The sequence below is a fragment of the Ctenopharyngodon idella genome, chromosome 24, assembly GCF_019924925.1.
Source record: "Ctenopharyngodon idella isolate HZGC_01 chromosome 24, HZGC01, whole genome shotgun sequence".
NCBI lineage: Eukaryota > Metazoa > Chordata > Actinopteri > Cypriniformes > Xenocyprididae > Ctenopharyngodon > Ctenopharyngodon idella.
Window position 1 is genome coordinate 15,482,660 of NC_067243.1, and position 13,783 is coordinate 15,496,442.

The 13,783-nt window shown below is 36.8% G+C and overlaps 1 protein-coding gene across 4 annotated transcripts in view; it reads right to left on the reverse strand.

The window, feature by feature from the left end:
• Positions 1-13,783, reverse strand: part of gramd4b (GRAM domain containing 4b) — a 40,581-nt gene that overhangs the window by 26,176 nt on the left and 622 nt on the right. For all 4 annotated transcript variants that reach the window (XM_051884307.1, XM_051884309.1, XM_051884308.1 and 1 more), the window contains exons 2-3: positions 5,786-5,993; positions 211-334 (exon numbers count right to left, since the gene is read on the reverse strand). In XM_051884307.1, the coding sequence (XP_051740267.1) occupies positions 211-334; positions 5,786-5,993 (332 nt within the window). The remainder of the gene's footprint in view (positions 1-210; positions 335-5,785; positions 5,994-13,783) is intronic.

Sequence of the window (13,783 nt, forward strand, 5' to 3'; positions counted from 1 at the left end):
CGTTACAACTTGCAAGGTTTTAGAACAGAGCTTAAAAGCACAATGCATTAAAAATGACTATGGGGCCATAATAAAGTATGAAATCCCACAGAAAAGAACTGCAAATTCAGCAACAGAGTAGGATGTCTATCAGGGAAGCAGTGATGATAATTTTGAATGATGTAACCATGTAAAACAGGGATGCTGCAACAGTTTTTCTGGGTTACTCACGAAGAAAGTGCTTTTCCAGTAAGGCTATCTCCAGATGACCTTTGACCTCATTGAGTCGGTCTGAATCACACATTTTGTAGTCCTGGATGGGAGGAGCAGACATGGTGAGAGTCCCCGAACCAGCCTGGAGAAAATAAGTAAGAGAAATTATGAGAAGCTCAGAAGGTTATGGAGGCTCACTGCAATGACAACAATAGCTTTTAAGGTCAATTAATGCAAGACATGGGGTAAAAATAACTAATAACTATCACCATAATTTCCCAGTTTAAGAATTGCAATTTTTTTTGTAGTTTTCCAAAATGTTATAAATATGCAAATGAGAAATTACATTAACACCATTCAACCCGCCAAATGCAGGTGGATTTCAGCAGTGGCGTTTAACAGTCACACCTACTAGCCACTTTGGAGGGTTGAATTTTATATATATATAATACATTTTTCAATTGTAGTCTTTTAAAAAGGCATCTGAAGAAATAAACCAAGTGCAATGTAGTGTTCTCAAAAATATAGATTTTTCAATACCGACACATCTGAAACACTTCCTATACTCGTTTCCCGCAGAACAGATACACGATACCAGCTGTGCTTTCTCACTCTCTCATCTCTCTGACAGCGAGTTGACACACAAACCTGTCTCCCCTCACTTGTTTCATTTGCAATTTCGGTGTGGGATTGCGCATAATTTTATTCATTCCTGCAGATTTCTGCACATAAAGCTGCCTCTCTGTATTAAATTGAGTTGTTTTTTGCTGCTTATTGCGGTTAAACAGTCAAATACACAAAATAACGTCAAATTGGCTGTCTTGGTGAGTGTTCACATAAACACAGTGGGTTATGTTTTAAGTGAAAGAAAACACATATGTAATGGTATAATAAATCCGTGTGCTAGGTCTTAAAGGATTAGTTCACTTTCAAATGAAAATTAGCCCAAGCTTTACTCACCCTCAAGCCATCCTAGGTGTATATGACTTTCCTCTTTCTGATGAATACAATCGGAGAAATATTAATAAATATCCTGATGCATCCGAGCTTTGTAATGGCAGTGAGCGATACCAAGGAGTATGAGCTGAAGAAAGTGTCTCCATCCACATCCATCCATCATAAACATACTCCGGGGGGTTAATAAAGGCCTTCTGAAGCGAAGCAAAGCATTTGTGTACATTTTTTTTCCAATATTTAACAAGTTATAAAGTAAAATATCTAGCTTCTGCTAGTCCGCCTTCCATATTCAAGTTATGAAGAAAGTGTGAATTGGCATGGCGTCAGTTACACTTTTTTCGTAAGTTGAATAGGGAAGGCATAGGACGTAGCATACGCTTTGTGAACTGCTAGAGTTTTATACTTTCTTTGTAAGTTGAATATGGGAGGCGGTCTGGCGGAAGCTTGATATTTTACTTTATAACTTGTTTAAATAAAAAATTTTTTACACAAATGCATCGCTTCACTTCAGAAGGCCTTTATTAACCCCCGGAGCACTTGTTTATGATGGATGGATGAGGATGGAGGCACTTTCTTCAGCTCAAACTCATTGGTCCTGTTCATTGCCATTATAAAGCTTGGATGTGTGAGGATATTTATTAATATTTCTCCGATTATGTTCATCAGAAAGAAGAAAGTCATATACACAAAGGATGGCTTGAGGGTGAGTAAAGCTTGGGCTAATTTTTATTTGAAAGTGACCTAATCCTTTAAAGTGACAGCAGCCTAATATACCTGCTGCCAAATTGTGGCCAGCGAAAATGCTGAGTGGCTAGTAACTTTGGAAAACAACTAGCCACAGCGGCTGGTGAGCAAAAAAAGTTAATGTCAAACTGTGCCGATAGCCGATTATTTAGAATGATATCTGATATCTGTTTAATGCTGCAAACTATACAGGGAACCCTCTCATTTGGTACATTACTCTGATATTAGAGGTTAAAATTAACATCAGAGCTCAAACTATTATATTCAACTGCTATTTATTTTCAGATATAATAATTACACTCAAATAAAACCTGCAATGTTTGTATACAACTCAGTTGCACAGGTAGTTTTCATAAACACTTGTATTCATGGCAAATTTATTCAAACATACACATATAATTAACAGTAAATAAGCTTCACATTAGTGTTTTTTTATAGCTAACTAACTAACTGTGAACATCGAATAACTTTCCTGAGGTAAATACAAGGTTGTGACATTGATGTCTTTCCGCAACACAGATTGATCGGTTACATTAGACGGTACATTTTGGTAAGTTGCACTATATCTCTCAACATACCTCCTGATGTTCATGCATGTTTTTTTTTTTGCTACAACTTGTATTATATTGAGCTGCTGCTTGAATTGATGCGCTACAGTGACTGGCCGCATCACATTTAAGAGTGTCAAAACGGCATCTATTTCGGGATGAAATGGACAGAATTTGACTTTGTTTCTTATCAGAAGTAACAAAGCACAAAGCTCTTTGTGATTATTGGATGCGAGGCGCGCTACAAATGTTTGGTGTAGAGAAAAACTGCGGACCTGGACACCCTGGCTTGAACTACGGGTGATTCATAGGGTCAAATAAAGTCAGCTTATGTAACTATTTTTTAACTGTCAATGCATTATTGCCACATTAACTTGCCCTAAATTCAACACAAGAGATATTTTCTTCACACAGAGTATGAGTTGCAGTCTGACATATTTTTCTGCCTCCTTTTGATTGGCAGGATATAATCGGTCATGATCATTGACTGCTTTTAAACAATCGGCAAATGGCCGATAGTGAAAATAATTGCTTTTATCGGCCAATACCGATTATTGGTACATCCCTAGAAATGATCTAATTAAACATGCTTTTAAAGATATGTATTGTAATTCAAATCTAGACACAAATAGATAAAGTGCAAAAATAATCACTAAGACGTATTTTGGATACGTTTTCTTTCCACTAGTCTGAATCAAAATGTTACAAAAAGCCAAACAGCCCAAAATCTCCAAACTAATCAGTGCATTAAAAAAAAAAAAAAAAAGTTTTTGCCTGTAGTGTCTTGCATTTTAAACATCTAAACGACAGACAGTCGAATGGAAATTCTCTTGAATCAAACAATACAGAATATGGCCACGTTACGGTCTAATAAATGAGTGCCCATTAGGAGTCCCTGTAAAAGACATTTTACACATCAGTCTGCCAGAGATGTTACAGCATCATCTTCACAGAAGTTCAGCATAACCAGGATTCTATAAATCACGGCTCTAGTCACCAACCGGACGCCAGTGCGGCAGCTGTAACCATGGTGACCAGCTCATGAGCTTGCAGAGACACAGCAGATCTTTTAGGTGAGCTTTCCTGTGCTTATCAAATTATAAGCAGCAAATGCAATTTCTGTGAAAATGTGCTTGGACGAGGGCGACCTATACAATAGCCCTTAATAATATAATTTTGTCAAAACGTGGTTTCCGATCAGTTCTTTTCTTGAAAAATTTCTAAACACACGGCGGCATAAGAAAACAAATGTCCACAGGAAAAGATACTGCAGCTTTACAAAGAAACTCTTTTGAGATTTTTGTTAAGACTAGAAGTCTGGGTGTGAACGATGGAGGGAAATCTCAGCTGCAATAACAGGAAGAGGTCATTTACACAGAAAGGAATACAGCGAAGCAAATGGATGTTTGGGATGAAAGTCCTTTGGGAATTTGGCTGTCTGCCTCCTCATGCAATGCAAAGAACAGGAACTAAATACAGGCTGGAAGCAAGTGATGGGGAATACATGTTTTGTATTACTATTATTAATAATAAGGTTACTCAACGAGTATCTGTTCATAACTCAAAAGGAGTATTTGTTTAATAATAAAGTTTAATAGCCAACACATTTCGACATAAACCCCAGTATCAAAAAAAAAAAAAAAAAAAATTTGCTAGGCATTTACAATGGAAGTCTATGGGCTACCATTGCAATAGCTGCACATAGGCTTCAACTGTAAATGCTTAACACTGTAAAGGCCCTGATATACTCAAAGCGAATTTCTTTTTCGTTCTTTGCTTAGGGGTAAAAAGAAGTTTGGAACACATGACCAGCGGTATACTGTTAGTGAATATCCCAACGCCGCCCACACTGCTGACAGCGACTTTAGCTTCAGATGAATCTTTGCTGTTGGCCGGAAACCTCTTATCTCCGTATTTCGTATTTCGTATTTTTTTTTTTTTTTTTTTTTTCCATAAATCATTACTATTGGTCACCCTTTATGTCTGTCCGTGGGTTTTGCAAATATTTAACCAAATGAAAAGTATTAAAAAGAGCTTGCGACTAAACCTTGTAACTTCATTGGATCCTTAAACTGTCGGTAAAACCTCATGACTCCACCTGCCTCTATCATTAATGAAGTTCCGCACGCAGTTTGAACAGTCTGTTTGTTTGCAGTGTAAGGTAAATAAAGAACTGGTTCTTTGAATAAGTACAGTGTTTACTCAGGAAACACTACATATTACTACATATATAGTATTTGAGGAGAGGAGAAGACAGTCTTAGTCTAGCACAGTGGTTCTCAAAATAGCCTATATCTTTTATAACATGAGATTTTGGCCAAATAACAGAAAACAAACATGCTACAATAAACTTTATAAACCGTAAGTTGATGAAAATGTAGTGAGATGCACTTACTGCCTCAGATGCGGCCGTTATAATGACAGACAAAACACGTACATCAAAAACCTCGTAACATTTGTGCTTGAATTTGGTAAAATGTTAATAATAAAAGCCACATGCAAGTGTAGCAATTTTTGGAGATACGAGGTTTCCATCCAACAGCGATGATATGTAAATACATGCTGCACAATTTCCTTTCAATAACAAAATAAACACAACAACAACAAAAAAAGTGAGAAAACAGCCAACAGGATGTAGGAGTATCATTAGCTTAGACGCCTCTCACAGGTCAAACAAATAGGGCTGGGCAACAAACTCAAGCTCCTCTTCTCATATCGAAATCCTCCGACATTTCTCTTGAAAAATTCTTGTTTTAGACTTATAATTCGTGACTGGTGTTTTGTTTTGCTCTATCCTCTAAACTTCCGCGTTCGTCATTGCGTCGGGTTAGAGTTCACGCTTCCGGCGCAAATCTACGCGTACAGCCGTCTGCCGGAAGCTAGTTATTTTAGTATATTAAGTTTTAAATATGGATATTTTTAACAAAAACCCATCGCGTCACATCAGAAGGCCTTTATTAACTCCCTGGACGGATGCTTTTTTTGGACTTCAAAACCTCGCAAAGTAAATCATGGGATCATTTTCATTTTTGGGTGAACTAACCCTTTAAGAAACCATTTTTGCTTTAGAATAACATGTACCAAAGAATTATAAAAAAACAAAAAACAATGGGAATAAAGAAATTGAATTTATTTTTTAAACTGAATGGTTTTCTATGACTGGTGTTATGAAATCTTCAAAATAGAGGTCTACACCATTTCGAAACGGCTCATATCGCATGTCTATATTTTTCTACAAAGACAAAACAACACTCAACAACATAAAAAAAAATAAAAAAAAATTGTTCAGCACTTTCTGACAGATTCTCCCTTGATATTCCCACAAATGAAGGAACGTCACTTACAGGGTCTCGCTGCTCTTCCGTGTCTTTGATGGAGCTCCGGTGTTTTACTGGGATGTCGTCATTACATTCGCTGTCAGATGCGTTGGGGGACTCGGCAAGGTCCAGGAACTCATCTCGCTTCGGTCCTCTGAACCTTATCTTATCCAGTCGCTTTAGCATGTTCAACACAGAGATCTGTGTCTTTATCTTAACATGGCGGGTGGCAACCCTGTAGGGACAAAAGCAGCTTCTAAGTCATTGTGCAGTTGTACATTTCTTCATCGTGTGAACACAATGCTATCTTGATAAATATCATTCTCATTTAGACCAAGTCCTAGCTTTTCATATGTTCGTTGCACATACTGATATGGAAAGTGCCATTATATGAATATTTACACTCATTAAGAATATAAAAACATACTTCATATTATTGTCCAAGTGAAATCCAGAAGTGGAGTAAGACATAGCTAGCCATTCTTGGCTCAAGAATAATGTGAAACTGACAGTCACTCGCTTACACAATAATAGTCTCTCTGAGGTCTGTGAACTGGGCCGCTTGAACTCGCTGTGAGAAAATGCTACAATCTCAAAGAGATCAGCTGATGTCGGACTAGCGTGGCCCAGCACCCTGTTCTGTACAGTATGTGGGTCAGAGGTAGAGGCCCCATGATCCTCAGTTGTTTTGGCCCATAGTGAGACTCTTGTCCGGTTCTGATTGTAGAGATTTGAAGTGTGAGGAAAACCAGACATTTAAAGTCTAAAAGTGATAAGTGAAAGTTACTCACCTCCATGCAGTTACAAACCCGAATGACTTATGATTTGTAAACGAATTATTCAGACAGGATTTGTGAATTGTGAATTTGTGAATTGACTGATTCATTGACTCAAAAGAATCTGTAAATATTGTTCATATAGGTCAGCATTGGATATTAATTGTACATGCTCATTTCCACTGAAGTTAATCTTTAAAAGCAGTAATTTTATAACACTGTTAAATGTATTTTTTAGCAAATTTTCATATTTTGCATTATAAATGTTGTGATGCCTAAATTCACTTGTAGCATTTAAAATTTAATGTTTTATTTTTTATTAATTTAGACATAATGGTGTGGAATTGTAAAGTTAACCATTTATCAGTTATGAGCCATAAAATGAAGAAAATTATTGGCTTATTGGTATAGTCCAGATTTTTTTTTTTAAAATACTCTATTTATTGAAGGTTTGACAATAATTACAATAAATTCACAATAATGGTACAAAAGTTAAAGACAAGTTTTAAACTCCTAACATCCTGTTCCCATTCCTACCCATAGTCCAAAATTTTAATATAGGTGTAGCACTATATAAAAAAATTTAAATTCTTCCCCAGTGTTATTTTAGAATTACTTATTTATTAATATTTTGAATTAGCTTTTTTATATTTTCAGTTCTCATTTTAGGTTTTAGTAATTTTTGTTGTTTTTGTATTTGTTTTTTGAAAATATTTCTATTTACATTTAACTTACATTTATATAAAAATAAATTAGTTATAAGTTAAATTATAAAAATATTTTTAGATTATAATTTTTAGCCTTTTTAGTTGACAATTAACTGAAATAAAACAAGTTTAAGTTTTTATTTTTGTTTAAGTTTTATATGAATTACAGAAAATATTTTTAATTGTTTTACAACCCGAATTCTGGTCAGAGCTGTGAAAGAGTGCGTAAAAATATTGTGGAAAACAATGTTCCTCAACGTCAAATTGCAAAGGCTTTGCAAATCTCATCATCTACAGTGCATAACATCATCAAAAGATTCAGAGAAACTGGAGAAATCTCTGTGCGTAAGGGACAAGGCCAAAGACCTTTATTGGATACCCGTGGTCTTCGGCCCTCAGATGACACTGCATCACTCATCGGCATAATTGTGTCAATGACATTACTAAACGGGCCCAGGAATACTTCCAGAAACCACTGTTGGTAAACACAATCTGCCGTGCCATCTGCAGATGCCAACTAAAGCTCTATCATGCAAAAAAAGAAGTCATTTAAAATGGACTGTTTCAAAGTGGAAAAGTGTTCTATGGTCAGACGAGTCCAAATTTGACATTCTTGTTGGAAATCATGGACGCCGTGTCCCCCGTCTAAAGAGGAGGGAGACCTTCCAGCGTGTTATCAGCGTTCAGTTCAAAAGCCAGCATCTCTGATGGTATGGAGGTGCATAAGTGTATACAGTATGGGCAGCTTGCATGTTTTGGAAGGCACTATGAATGCTGAAAGGTATACAAAGGTTTTAGAGCAACATATGCTCCCCTCTAGACGACGTCTCTTTCAGGGAAGGCCTTGTGTATTTCAGCAAGACAATGCAAAACCACATACTGCAGCTATTACAACAGCATGGCTTCATCGTAGAAGAGTCCGGGTGCTGAACTTGCCTGCCTGCAGTCCAGATCTTTCACCTTTAGAGAACATTTGGTGCATCATTAAACGAAGGACGACCACAAACTCTACAGCAGCTGGAAACCTATATCAGGCAAGAATGGGACCAAATTTCAACACCAAAACTCCAGAAACTTATAACCTCGATGCCCAGACATCTTCAAACTGTTTTGAAAAGAAGAGGAGATGCTACACCATGGTAAACATGCCTCTGTCCCAACTATTTTGAGACCTGTAGCAGGCATCAAATTTGAAATGAGCTCATTTTGTGCATAAAATTGTAAAATTCATCAGTTTAAACATTTGTTATGTTATCTATGTTCTATTGTGAATAAAATATTGGCTCATGTGAATTGAAAGTCTTTCAGTTTTCATTTTATTCAAATTAAAAAAAACATTTCCGGAATTTGGGTTGTAGTTAACAATAACAGTAGAGTTTCGCACACAAAGCTACCATATGAATAAAGCATTTTAAAAACCATTTTTATGATCATTTATGGGGCTTTTGCATCCTTTTCAAAACTTGAAAGCCTGACTCACCTTTGATTATAACTGTATAGAAAAAAGCAACCAGCAGCACATTATTCAAAATATTTCCCTTTGTGTTCCACTGAAGAAAGAAAGTCATACAGGTTTTAAAAGACACAAGGGTGAGTAAATAATGACATAATATTCATTTTTGATCTTTAATCTTAATATGTGCTAATTGCTACCTAATGGAAACAGGACATTTGGGTGTGGAAAGAAGCAAGTCATGAACTTTTGTGCTCTTCCTCAGGCAATGTCTTAAACGTCTTTGTGCATCTACAGTACAAAAATTCCTTGAGAATGCTGAGGCTAAAACACTAACACAGCTTTGCAACATGTGACTGGATTATATACACAAAAAAACTCTGCAGGAACCCAAAGACCCACAGTGGGGCACAAAATAATGCTATTGGTGTTCCAAACTCTGCATTCCCTGCAGTTAGTTGACCTTACAGCAAACAAAGCAGGCCTGGGAACAAAGCGGCCGTATGCGTGCCTAGACACTCAAAACCTCCAAACGAGTTCTAATTTCAGTTCCAGAGCTCAGACAACATGCTGTACATGATAATGACAGGACTGAGGTTTAACACCAGCCGTCTTGTTCTTAAGCAGACTGAATTTGGCTTCCTGTGAATTAGAAAGGGACTTTTTTTTGACAATAAGCAGACGTTTCATGCAGCTCTCATGGGGGAAACGGAAATATCAGCGGATGGTATTCATCACCCATGTCTAGCTTGGTTAGATTTACAATGTTTAAACTCATTAGAACGCAGCATTTTATGAGAAATTATGACAGGGTGTTAAATATCAAAACCAATCACGGCCTCTTGCTATAAAGTTTTGCTTGTGAATGAGTACTACATCAGGCCTAAATTTTTTCTCTTATGTTTATGAGAAAATAATTTCTTTAAAGAAACACTTTACCTAAAAATAACACCTGGTGCAATGCATCTTGAAGCACCTTTTAGCTTTAATTGGGTCATTCCGTTTCAAAGCACCCAAATTTCAGCAACTTTTTTTTCAAATTTTTGATTTTGTTAAAAAGAATTCTGAAGAAAAACAAACATAAATAGTGATGAAAGCCAAAATATTAAATGTCATGGATGAGTATTTATTGAGTAATCCACTATTTTGTAGAGGGGGGTCAAAATGACAATTTTCACCTGAGTGAAAAAAAAAAAAAAAAAAGGTGTCAACAACCAAAACATTTGGTTGTTGACGTTTGAAAATGGGTAATATTCAACAATTTGGACATGGAGCTGAATTGAGATCTTATATCTCTTGGATTGAACCATATAGGGCCTTAGAAATTAAGATACCAAAAGATATGTTTGCCAAAAACCAGAATCTAAATTCATATTAAGATATCTTTAATACTTCTTGAGTTAGAGGGCCTTGAAAGTGGTAGTTGCATAGGCTGTCAATGGAGGGACGGAAAGCTCTCAGATTTCATTAAAAAGATCTTCATTTGTGTTTTCTGAAGATAAACGAAAGTCTCACGGGTTTGGAACGACATGAGGGTTAATGACAGAATTTTCATTTTTAGGTGAACTAACTTTTTAAATATCTGTTGCCCCCCTCAGTTAGATGCATTAAAAAAATGACCAAGGACAAAGGATCACCACTGACGGCCAAATACAAACAGAATTGTGATAGTGTTTTTATTCAAGAAACATTGCACACAATTGCACCTTTTCCAAAAGTGAAGCGAATGTTGGAGAGTAAATCACAGCATAGCTGGCACAAGCAGTTGAGCGAGTTTGATTTGTTCAGGGTGGAGCTTGACTTTAACATTCCCACTACTCACTAGTGTCTGAGACAAATTTTGGGTGGAGCACTACCAAACAATCAACCTACAAAGTTTAGGTAGGGGGAAAATTAGAGTCTGTTTGAAGGGATAAAATATTTAATCATTTACTGACCCTCATGTCGTTCTAAAGCGTTATTACCTTGTTCCTCTGTGGAACATAAAAGAAGATATTTTGAGAAATGTCGTTTTGTCCATACAATAGACACCAATGGCCATTAAGACGGTTTGGTTACCAGCACATTTCTGCAAAAGTTTGAAATGACAGGTAAGTAAATGATGACAGATTTTTACATTTTTGGGTGAACTATCCCTAAACCACTTATAACACCATTTAGTACATATTATAGATTTAATTTACTAATTACTAAACTTACAATTAATATCCAAAACACTCGTGTTACCAGTTCATTTATATATTTCCTCTATTTAAAAAATATCAGTTTCAAAACAAGCTAAAGCATCAAGCTGTATTAGAGCTGCACAATTAATCATTAAAAGATCACAATCTTGATTCAAACACCCACATGATCTTAGTCCTAAGTAACAACGATTCGGCTATGTCTATTAAACCTTTGACGCGCGTTCACAGCGACTCAAATCTGCGGTGGTGCTGCTGCTGACCTAGAGAGACCAGTTATCCTGTATGAAACAGTTTCACAGTCTTTTCCACCACACGGTATCATTATTTCTGTGTTACAAACATTCAAAATATCACAGAAGTACTGGGATAAAAGTATATAGTTCAGACATAAACAGTGATTTCTAATGGGGTAGACTAAATCACCTTTTGAAAGTAAAGCCCAAAGTATACTTCACTTTTTACACGTACGCGAGGGTCAGCATACAGTGCGCATGATGCGAATTCCCTCATCAGAAGAGTGGATATTTGCACGCGCAGGTCGCACATGGGTTTTTTATTTTTTTGCAGTAATTAGTTTATCCACAAGGTGGCAACCATGCCCTGGGGACGTCGATTCACAAGGTAGTTGAAGAAAACCTGCATAAACAGAACAGTGGAGCAACAATGGAGGCCTACATAGCTAAGAAATTGTGCAAAGAGGTCAGAAAGTACCATCATTTGTACAACTTTAACATGAAAGAATACAAAGATATTTACATGGGTTGTCACTTGTGGCGAGAAATTGCTCAAAACGCATGCGTCGAACGCCTGTGTACACGTACAAGTCAAATAAAGTAAACTTTGCAAGGCTGTGCATTCGACTGTGCTCGTAAAACGATGCATAGCCTACTGTGGGCTTAACTTGATGCTTCAAACACAGATTGTACCAGTAGGTGGCCACAAGTGACTTAAAAAATGTCTGTCATTAAATCATTCATTCAAGAGATCCGCTCAAAAGTACTAGGATAAAAGTTTATAGTTTGGGTATAAACACTGATGACTATGGTAGCGATCAAAATACAGTAAATCACCTTTTGAAAGTAATGACGCTTCAAATAAAGATTGTATCAGTTATATCGTTACACCAGTAGGTGGCGACAAGTGACGTTAAAGAGATTCATTCAAAAATGCTGATTCATCCAGTAATGAAGCAAGTGAAAACTTTATGAGTTGGCCTTGAATCAATCAAACCGATTTTAACATAAGTTAATTTAAATCAAATTTAAAAAAAATAAATAAATAAATAAATAAATTGGGGGGGGGTCAAAACTGAAGCATACTTTGGGCTTTAGACAAACATCCAATGTGTTTCAGAAAAACGTTTCATGAATGTATAAGTAATGGTTTTGTGCTAACGTTTTGAGAACGACTAGATAACTGTGAACGCTTGAATGTTCTAGTAACATTACTGGAAGATTCTTTGTTCATAACTTTGAGAGAAGCTAGGAAACGTTTTAAGAACCTTGCCAGAACATTAGCCAACATTTTGAGAACATTCCCTGTTAGCTGGGAATGTACAATTAAAGGGTAAAAAAAGGGTGAAATTTCTGTCATTAATTACTCAACCTCATGTCGTCCACATCCGTAAGACCTTCGTTCATCTTCGGAACACAAATTAAGATATTTTTGATGAAGTCCGAGAGGTTTCTGTCCCTCCATAGAGATCCAACGCAACTACCACTCCAAGGTCCAGAAAGGTAGTAAAGACATCATAAAAGTACTCCATGTGAGTCCAGTGAATTAAACTCAATTTTATGAAGCGACACGAGTGCTTTGTTTGTGCAAAAAAAACATAATTTACCACTTTATTTACAAAATAATATTATCCAAGGCGTGTTCATGTAACAATGTCAGCTCTCGCGTGAACACAAAACGCATGCGTCGTGATGCTCTCGTGAACACTCGCGCATTTGTTTTTTTAACACTCGCGCGGGTGCGTTAAATTTACACGCGGGTCTGAAGACAACACGCATGCGTCGTGAAGCTCTCATGAACACGCATTGCAGATCATTATTTGGTGGTAAATTACGTGCAAACAAAGCACTCGTGTCGCTTCATAAAATTGAGTTAAAGCCACTGGAGTCACATGGAGTACTTTAATGATGTCATTCATACCTTTCTGAATCTTGAAAGTAGTAGTTGCGTTGGATCTCTATGGAGGGACAGAAACCTCTCAGACTTCATCAAGAAGATCTTAATTTGTGTTATGAAGATGAACGAAGGTCTTACGGATGTGGAACAACATGAGGGCGAGTAATTAATGACAGAATTTTCATTTTTGGGTGAACTAACCCTTTAACATGACGTTCTGACTGTTGTATTCTATTCAAGACGGCATTCTATTGTAATTCTATATTAACATCCCTTACAATTACATCATATGTAAACACCATGACTACCAAAACTATTTTCTCTGTACTGACGCCACTGGGCGACTCCCCTTTCACTCTCCCGGCTCTGACAATGAGTTCAGCGGCCAGGCTGCTCCTCTGTGCTCCCGTTACATCCTCTGATACTGGCATTGTGACAATCTCCATTCCCCCATACTCTCTCCAAACATCATCCGCCCCTATTGTCATAACCTCCGCAGTCTATTACGATAGCAATGTTTAGCGCCCTTTTACATTATTCCTCGTGTATCGCAATCTCTAGTTAAATAATAAAAAGCATCTTGTTAACACAAAGGCTTGTTTTATCCCAATCATTCTGCTTCAGGGTTTAGCATCTTCATCACCTCACCGTGTAGTTCAAGTTGGATCTCATCAATAAAACATCGAGGGTTGACACAGTTGCACCATCAATAGATTGCCGATTAATGCCTTGACCTAAAAAGCCTTTCGTCACTATGAAACTATGAAGATCGA